At 31.4% G+C, this 10,477-nt stretch overlaps 1 protein-coding gene across 1 annotated transcript; it reads right to left on the minus strand.

Moving 5' to 3' along the window:
- Positions 1 to 6,997: 6,997 nt before the first annotated feature.
- LOC129957446 (uncharacterized) lies at positions 6,998 to 10,107 on the minus strand. The gene is made up of 2 exons (XM_056069764.1): positions 9,365 to 10,107; positions 6,998 to 7,061 (listed from the first exon to the last, which is right to left on the minus strand). The coding sequence occupies exons 1-2, from the start codon at positions 9,878 to 9,880 to the stop codon at positions 7,056 to 7,058; spliced, it is 522 nt and encodes a 173-aa protein (XP_055925739.1). The 5' UTR covers positions 9,881 to 10,107; the 3' UTR covers positions 6,998 to 7,055.
- Positions 10,108 to 10,477: the final 370 nt, after the last annotated feature.

Here is a 10,477-nt window from a genome sequence, read left to right on the forward strand (position 1 = left end):
TTACCATCATGGTTAAGCACCGTTCACACGAAGCCAACTATTGTGCGCAATGGAAGCCCACGCCTATTCCAGGAACATCACGTGAGCCCAATGGGGCAATAGTAAACGGTTGTCTCATCGGAACAACTATTGTCCCATTGTGGTCACGTGATCTCCTGAAGTAAGTGTGCCCTTCAATTGCAGGCAATAGTTGGCTTCGTGTTGTCATTGTTGTTTCTTATGGCACTTGCCATGGACAAGCGCGCTGTTACGAAGACAGCGATTTTAAGCCGGTGGGGGAGCGTTACTTGTTTTTATAGTAGCACCAACTAGGGCCAAGAGTACGATTTTGCTACTCACGCATCACTCATTCGCTTGCACAACCCCTTTTTACAGGAGGGCACATTCACACAACTCACAGATAGAACAACGGAAGAAAAACCATGCCCAAATCGGGACTCGAACCCAGGACGCTCAGATCATGGGGAAGACGCGCTACCCCTATGCCGGGACGCCGGCAGTTGGCTTCGTGTGAACCCAGCTTTACGTTGGCATACTTAATACCTTCATTGTCCGAGCAGAAAAAAAGCTATAAAAGGAAAAGCATAAAGTCGAAATAAGAAAAGGTTTGGAAAAAAATTTAAATACAATCTTTTAGTATTTTAAGAAAAACATGTTTTAGATAGTAACTCTAGTGTATAAGTTATAAAAAAATCAAAAGATTCGATCACTGGAAATGTATTTAAGACATGAAAATAAAACATCAGTCATTTTAGTTAAAAAAAATAATGCCTTTCGTGAATTGAAAACTAATCTTCCAGATGCATTTCTTTTCCAAATGACTTAGATTTATTTTGTTTACTTACACTTAAGTTCTGTTTTGAAGCTATAGCAGGGCTAATTTAGATCGAATCTCATAAGTTTGAATTATGGCCAGATTATTAACACGATGTCTGTGCCTAAACGCATCTTGCAATGTTTCATATAACACTGAAAGGAAGTTATACACTTTACATCACATTTAACACCCAACAGATCCATATTCATGTTGGATATTATTTGGGCTTCCATCTCGAATCCACACCCTACTGATCATCCGAAAGTACTATAAAAAATTTTCAATAGTCCTATAAATACTTTTGTTCTTTAACTAATTCACTGCGATATCAGAGAAAACATAATTTAAGATTTTATCAAAAGACGTGAGTCGCCCCATGTTGTATTTGTATTGAAGGTCTTTAGAGTGTGTAGGCTGTAAGATGTTTCAAAATTAAAGACCACACCACAATAAGTGTTCATAATAAAAGATATAACTTCACAAAATTTTCAAAGCAAACTTATGAATGCAAATATTTGAGACAAAAAATGGCGACTCAAATATCAAAATCACCATCTTCCAAAAGGTTCAAAATTATAAGATCCATTTCAAAGTATTCCAAGTGTTGCTTCAAAATCGGATGTTAATCCATTAACTGCTTTGTTTTCATTGCTGCCTAATTGAATGACACCTTCTGTTATTCAGGCAATATGCTATCCTGCCGATTCCAACAACTGTGCCAACAGTGGCGTTGAGTTGACAAGGATTTATAATATTAGCTTCAGGGTCAGAGGGTTCTGGATTCGAAACTCGATTTCACCAAAAATCTTCTGTGCGTGTGGGTTGGTTCATGCTGAATCTGACATCAAGAATCAAAGGTTCTTATGCTGTTTCACGTGAAAGTTTGGAAAATAGAATATCGGCTTGAGTGTAGTTCTAAATTATGAGATGTGTTACAAAATATCTTTCCTGTTGCATAAAATTCAGAATAAAACATATCAAATCATTTTGAATCAATTCTTTTTTCGGTTTTCACTAAACCAGAATGACTGGTAGAGCCAAATATGTTAATAATGCAATACATAGTTTGTACGTACACATGAGTGTTTATTTATTATTACGTAAAACTAATTTGTGCTCATGAATTATAGTTTGTAGGTATGAATTTTGTGTAAAATTATTCAAATGAGCTTATTTTCACTCTTTTGAACTGCAATGCTTAACAATTATTTAATGCTTAACGAAAAACGCTTGACTTGAATTGCATTGAATGTGTTTTCTTCTATTATTAATATTTTTTTAAATATCAAATTATTCATATTTTAGGATTGTAAAAGCATCTTGAAAATCGTAGATGATTATGAGCACAATTGGGAAATATATTCAAAATTGAGAAACCAGCCGTAGTATCAAATTTTTAAGAATTAGTAATTTATTTACCTTTTTTTGTACTCTTACAAAAAAAAGATGTCGCTTGTTTTTAGTAGAAATTAATTCCTTTCCAAGAACAGGCGATTAACATTAATCAAATGCTTTTGGTTGCCTACAACCTGCAAAAGCATAAAGCTTATTATCATGTGAGAGCATAGTGTTTTGGGTTTTTTATTCTTACAATCGCTTTTGAGGCATTAATTTTTCATTTTTAGGGTTATTAGAAAATCATAAATAAGATTATTACATTTGGCGACTTATCGCCACCAAAAAGTTATATTTGGAGCGAATGTCCGCAATGTAACTAATTCTGCTGTCTGGCCAATAAAGGGCAGGATCGTAGGATAGTATCACTACAGGAGCTTAGAGAAGAAAATGGGAATGACCACGGAACAGCGAAGGGAGGTATCGAAAGTTTATATTAAATGTTTTTAGCAGCATAAAAACTTTTGGAGCCCGAACAATTTTGAGATGGGAAAAGAAAAAAAAAAAAATCGTTTTCTAAATATGATGCATGCGTAATCTGATAGTCACCTGATTGTTTAAAACTGGCTTTTCACGAAAAAAGTTATAGCCTCGAGATAAAAAAAAATTAGACCTCAGTTGATTTTGAGACAGTCAAAAAGCCATCGCTTTTCTAAAGGTTGGTGTTTGCAAAATACGAGTCATGTGAGAATATGATGTGTTTCTGTCGGCTTAATACTACACGACTTAAAAAAATAATGTTCTCACATCATAACTTGAAATTTACAATAGCGGATTCTAATTTTATATATTTTCAACCTGAAAGTATAAAATTATATTTATCTTTGAAGGATTTTAAACAAAATTGGCTGCAAATATACAATTTTGATGCAGTGAATATAGACAAAATATCAATCACTACCTTTCAGGATGCAAAATAATAATCATAATACTGATTTCATTAACATCTTGTTCTGTAACTAAATAAGTGTTTTTTTACCTCACAATTTTGAACCGAATTCAAAACATAAGATATACACAGTCAAGTCAGTAGAAAGGCATTTGAATCGATTTCACCCTTAACGGGAAGGTGAAAATTTAGGACCTTTAACTAGAGACGTGCGGTCCACGAGACCGACTTTTCTTTTCACTCAAATTTTCTAATGGAATTATTAGTATGAAAATCAGACAACATATTCTGCAGATGTTTTTCTTGTTAGATAAATATGCCTTGGAAATGTTTCAAAATATATTTTCATTGAAAAAAGTAATTGCCTTGGAACATACATTTTCTCATTAAATTACATGTTACAAGTAATTTTCTTGAAAAAACATATTTTTTAAATTATATTTATTTTTCCAGTATACAATAGTATGTAGAAAATAATATAATGAAAAATTTAAAAATTATATGAAAAAAAATTGAGAAGAGATAAATTTACCCTTTTTTGTATTAGTATAATTTATGCGCAGAAACTTGTGAACATTCGTAACATGGTTTTCGAGGGCATTTCAAACAAACTTTTAAGTACTAGTATAAAAATCAGCCTGTAAATTCTATAGATATTACTCTTGGTATATTAATATATTTTTGAAATTTTTAAAAATACATTATCATTAGAAAAATGAAATAACATTTCTTATCAAAATCAGTCGAATGCGAACCTCCATTATCACTCGTTTCATGCGAACTTATAATTACCCTCATCACTAAAATCACTTTATGCTTCATTTAAAAGTCTCTGAAGCTATGTTTCATAATGAGGATCAATAGATTGGATGATATATCGAGAACAAGTTTTAGAGCCATTTATTAAGCCTTGTATAATAATGGAACACTAAAACGGAGGTGCGGTCTCACAGGCCTCATGCAAAGAAGTAGCTGAAATATTTTTAAAAAAATCCGCTGAAACTGGTTGAAAAAGTGCACGAGTAGTGAATGTCACAAAACAGGAAGCTACAGGGTCAATCCATTCGATTTAATTTAAAATGAAATAGGGGTGACTGAAAATCCATTCTTAGCGGTCCGAGATACCGCCCTCCCCATTTAAGTGTTAAGAGTGCCAGCCACAGGGTAAACTCTGATTTTAAGCGTGATATTTTTTCCCGAAATCAATATTTCTGTAAATACTGACATGGCAATATACTAAATTATTTTTAAGTATGTTTCACTTAGGTACATTTTCGCTTTCTAGAAATACAAATCATTCTTATCAATTTTGACAATTATGCACTAAATCTTGAAATATTCTAAAATAAAGATATATTTTTCAATATAAATTTAAATTTCATATTAAATCTGAGTCTTTGGAAAATTAAACATTAAATCAAAAAACGATTTCGCACAGCAATTGTAGAGGCATAAAAGAAGAAATTATATAATTATAAAATGTCATTAGAGGGGAAAAAAAGAATCGAGAATCATTTCAGACAGATAATTTCAATATATTTTAATAATCATATAAAAAATGCACAATGTAGACAAAAGTCTAATGTAAGAAAACACTACATAAATGAATTAACATTAATTATGATTGACTATTTACAAATATAATATTTATCTAATTTCTATTAACGACAATAAACAGCTGTACGTTGATCTTTATTTCAAGAATTAGTATAAAATTGATTATTAACTGCACAATCACAAATTTTGATATTTTAAAGCAATGCGATATATATATATAAAAAAAATTTCTTTGCATTCGCAACAGCATAAAAGAAATCAGTCACTTGAAAAGCAAATTTCATCGGAGACTCTGCTTTATCTGATACAGAAAGAGATACAAATCAGAACAGCTTTTAGTAATATTTAGCATTAAGTTTCTAGTCTGATGTTGATAAATATAAAACTTTCTAATTGTACTTGAAAAAGAAGAAATTTTCTCATCATCAAGGGTGATATTGCCAGTTGAAACAGCTTGAATAAATTGAAATACGCATGAACTTACTTGGTGGTAAGATTTTGCTCTTTCAACCAAGTCATCGATACTTTGTTTTCTATCTCTTATTGAATTTTCGTTTACGTAATTAGAATTCCCAGAATTGCAAATTTGAAAGAAAGCATAATCGAGTAGAATATCCAAAAATGTGATCTTTTCCCAAGCACGCACTAGATTACAATGGATTAAACCACATCTTCTGAGTTTTAGAAGGTCTTCAGTTTCAAGTATACCACGTGAATTATCAAAGGAAAGCGCAACATCTTCCATTTTCTGCTTTGTTTTGGTTTAAGAATAAATGAAACAAAATGGTAGAATTCTTTATAAGGCAGTAAGATGCAAGATTTCTGCCTTATGACTGCCTATTACTTTTATATGCCTTCTATATTCAAAAGAAGAATCCCTTGTACATATTATGTATCACAATAGATAATTTCTGATAAGACGATGCATTCAAAGTTTTCTACCGTGCTTCAGGAAAAAAAGCAGGCAAGTAGGCAGCGCATTCGCAGAAAGGGACTGATTTATGTTTGCCACAGTTTCATAAATAGATTCAGGCATTCCATGTTTGGCTATACATTGCCGTTTTGGCGTCCTGAATTTTTCATTGCGTATCATATTAAAATGATGGATATTTGCACAAAAAGACATGGTAAAATAAAAAATAAAAATCATAAACGTACCTAAATTTGGAAAACCATAGAAAAAAATGGTAAATAAAATGAAGAAAATCACAACCTCGCATCAAAAAGAACAAAGAGCAAATAACTAATCTGTGATAAGTGAGAAATTTTTTCATGCCAAAAACAAAACAAAAAAAAACCCCGCCAAATTTTACAAAAGCATGCGCAGTAAGAAAAAAATACAATACAGCGGCATGTTGTCCTATCGAGAGAATTACTTGCCATAGACCGAACAGGATTTTTTAGCCTTTCTACGCTTGCGCTGCTACTGCCGTCTTATACGCTGCCTACGGCCGGGTGTAAACCCGACATTAAGCAAGGAGCCAACTACTGCGTGCAATTGAAGGTCATGCGTACTTCAGGAACATCACGTGAGCCCAATGGGACAATAGCAAACGGTTGTTTCATCAAAACAATATCTGCCATTGTCCCATTGCAATCACGTTATCTTCATGAAGTAAGTGTGATCTTCAATTGCATGTAATAGTTGGCCTTGTGACCTTGCTTTAGAACAGAGTATAATGAACAACCTTTCAATTCTTGCTTTTTGCCATTGTTTCCGGTATAGCAATTAATGGGCATAGCACTGAACTAATTAATCGATACGGGATTAAATAGAAGAATCCCCGATGCAATGAATCAGTACAAAGTATTCCTAAAAAACTGAGGCATTTAATGTTTACTACCCTGCTGATGAAAGAGTAGAATTGGCTATTTCGCAGCGTTAACAAATGAATGACATTTGGAACAGACTAATGTGGGCAAGCTTTCGATTCTTGATTTCTGACTTTCACCGTTATTTCCGGTACAGTAATTAACGGCCATAATGTTAAACTAATTAATCGATAAATAATTCAAAAGAAGAATCTTTTTTTACATGACATTCTGAATTACAAGTATTTCTAAAAAGTCAATATACTCAATGTTATAAGCAAAGCTACAGAAAAAAGTAGTGGAATAACAAAATATTGAAGTACTCATTCACAAAAATGTATGATATATGGGCCAGCTTTCATTTCTTGACTTCCGGCTTCCAAAATTATTTCTAGAATATTTAACTTCATCTGTAATAAGTACTCATTCACAAAAATGTATGATATTTGGGCTAGCTTTCATTTCTTGACTTCCGGCTTCCAAAATTATTTCTAGAATATTTAACTTCATCTGTAATAAGTACTCATTCACAAAAATGTATGATATTTGGGCTAGCTTTCATTTCTTGACTTCTGGCTTCCGAAATTATTTCTAGAACAATAAACTTCAGATTTAATTTTGACCAGACTTTGTTTAATATTTCGCTAATTTAACTCAAATTGGTTCTACGATTTGCACCAGTTTCATTATATTAACCCTTTAAGCATTATTTAAAAAATTTCTATTTAGATACGAAGTTGTTGATTTATAATCAGTGGAACTCGAGGGGTAGGGATTTGGAGATTTTATACTCATTTTTGCTAGTTTTTATTTTTAAAAAAATGTTAACCATAAAAGTATTTAAACTAATATTATCTAAAAGTAATTTTAACATTCTTGCCCAATTTATTTCATAAATATATTTTTAAAATCCAAATATAATGTAATTAATTCCAAATAAATATACTTGATGTTACTTTCTCCTTCTTTCCTTACTTATTGCTTCACCTTTATATCTGATTAAATATCCACTCAAAAAACAATGGAACGATGAAGAGTTTTAATGCACATTCACCTGGGAATGCTTCAAATTTTGGATTCGAATGCAAATATTCTAGCAAATTTACAAAAAATATACTAGATATTCTTTTTTTTTTTTTTTTCTTTCCTCATTTATTTTTGAATAAATATCCCTTCAAAAGACAATGAAACGATGTCCAGTTTTGCTGTACATTCATTTAGGAATGTTTCAATTTTGGTTTTGAATGCAAATATTTTAGTAAATTTACAAAGAATAAACTTGATATTCTTTTCTTTATTTCCTTACTTATTGCTTCTCATTTATATCTGATTAAATATCCACTCAAAAGACAATGGGACGATGTCGAGTTTTGCTGTACATTCACTTAGGAAGGTTTCAAAATTTGATTTCGAATGCAAATATTTTAGAAAATTTACAAAGAATATACTTGAAATTCTTTTTTTTTCTTTCCTTACTTATTGCTTCACATTTGTTTTTGAATAACTATCCCTTCAAAAGACAATGGAACGATGTATTTTACGCTTAGGAATGTTTCAAAATTTGGTTCTGATTGCGAATATTTTAGCAAATTTACAAAAGCTGCAAGCTAGTGATTGTAATAAATACAATTGAATAATCTACCAATAATTGGGGAGATTTGTGTATGAAAAAATACGAGGAGAACGTCTATTCTTCAAATTAAATGGACGATTATAACATGATAGTATTAATAGACTAGCAGAGTACCTGTAAAGAACAATATTTAAGATAAAAACTAGCTTAAGTAGTCTCCTCATAACTTTCTCACATAATCTCTGATAAATATATCACATCCCCCCCCTCCACCCCTTTACAATTTTGGACCTTAGGACCTAAACAATTTAAATAATATTTACAAGATATCTTATTTCAGAGAAACCATATTCAACCATTTTGAATATATATATATATATAACTTGTCTTGATAGCACGTCGTAAGCACAGAATATCTATACTCTTCTTTCCTTGTGGTCAATAAGCCGCTAATCTGACTGTTTCACAACGAGTTGCGATTGTCAAAGTGTTAAGAAATAGACAACAGGTAAACAGTGACCTGTTTATTGCAGATTACTACATTCTCAAATAAAAACAAAATGAAACTACATCTTAAAAGGTAGAAAAATAAAAACAGCTAAACAGTATACATCATTTAACGTACATTTCATTAAAGCAAACATAAAAATTCAATTATTAGATTCAAATTAGAAGACAGAATCTTGGATCTAATAAGTTGTATATAGATTCAACTTTGGTTCAAAACATTTGTTTCTTATTGTACATGCATATCTTAATTAGTTAATAAAAAATGTAAATTTAAAGAGGGTCCATCTTGTTTCATCAAAATTAAATTATTAAATAAAAACTAAAAAGTTTTATTAAATTTATTATCAAAATTTAAAAATTTCAAGAATCAATTTATGATCATTTTTTTCAAGTAAAATATCTTACCGTTTTAAAGTACTATATCAAACATTGTTTATTTAGTATGAATGTTACATATAAGTTTGTGAAGTTGTATCACATAGTACCCCAAAATCTCGGAACATCAGTATGAGTATTACTAATTTGATCTTAATTAGCTACAATCTTGTACAAAAAAATCTCTTAAGATCTTAAGAACTTACAATTCGTCATCTTTAAAAATAGATATAAGGAAATCTTTACTAGTTTATCTTCATTGTCTTTTAAACTATCATCACCATTATGAGATTCGTCTTATAAATAAAATGACCTACTCATTCTAAGGAGTACCTAATATTTCAACGTATTTTGCATGAATGCTGCATATAAGTTCATCAAGCTGCACCACACATTCATTAAGATCTACAAGAACAGCATTTTGAAAATTACTGACCTCATCTTTCACGGCTTCAAGTTTGCCCGAGAAATGAACAAATTTGTCTATCAAAGTCTTTACTAACCGAGACATTTCTATCTCCTTATCTTTAATGAGATCTATGAAAGCCTTCTTCCCCAATTCATATTCGTCGTTTCTTGTATTATCGTCAGTATTCTGAGATTCGCCCTCAAAATCATCCGATTCGATCGCAGAGTGTTCTGGGATTTCCATAATGCAAAATGGTTTTTTCGAAGAATCTTCTGACTTATTTCGCAAGTCACCCGTTTCACTCGCAGTGTGCTTTGTTTTATTACTTGAACAGGCATGTCCATTCTTCATTTCGTCTGGCTTCTTCTTAGTTTCAGGAATCAGGAACACTTCTGTGTGCAAGTCTAAGATATCATCAATACATTCTGATAATCGAATTTCGTCTTTAATATACTTCTCATGAACATATACCCGTCTATTGGCCTCAAGAGCAATGAGATCTTGCTTGAGAGCATTCATACTTTGCTCTAATCCTGAATCCATGCTTATGTGAATGTATAATTTGTTAAAATTTACCAAGAATAAAATAATACCAGCGATTTTATAAAATAATTTCTGATCTTAGCATAAAACTCAAATTCACCACAATAAATCGATAATTTATTATAAATGCATGGCTCACTGATGACAAATTTTCAATTCTTGCATCAAAAAGCAGAAAGAATTTAAAGTAAGTATGGTGGATAATTGCTGATGCCACTGAAAGCAAAGCTACCAAAGAGAAATCTGGAATATTTTTTGGAAGGGCTGATGAGTTGGAGATGCCAAAGGTAGAAATGAATAAAATAAATCCTAAGTAGACAGGACATACTGTTTGACAACGGATTGTAAAACCCTCTGTGCTTTTGCGCATGCGTTAGGATGGGTTTAATTCGACAAAATAGGGGTGAGAGGGAAGATGAAAGGAAGAGATGTTTATATTTCACAATGAAGACTCGAGATTTTATGAGACGTAAACATTACAGATAATTAGTAATACAGAAGGAAAAAGGTACTAATGCACAGTAAAATATTTCAGAGCAATTTTTATTTAATGTAAGGTGCATAAACATTAAATTATGAAGAATAAATGAGAAATTT

This window comes from Argiope bruennichi, chromosome 11 (assembly GCF_947563725.1).
Source record: "Argiope bruennichi chromosome 11, qqArgBrue1.1, whole genome shotgun sequence".
Taxonomy (NCBI): domain Eukaryota; kingdom Metazoa; phylum Arthropoda; class Arachnida; order Araneae; family Araneidae; genus Argiope; species Argiope bruennichi.

What these genes read in the sequence shown, in the direction of transcription:
- LOC129957446 (XM_056069764.1), bottom strand. Translation starts at nt 9,880, where the DNA reads ATGGATTCAGGATTAGAGCAAAGTATGAATGCTCTCAAGCAAGATCTC.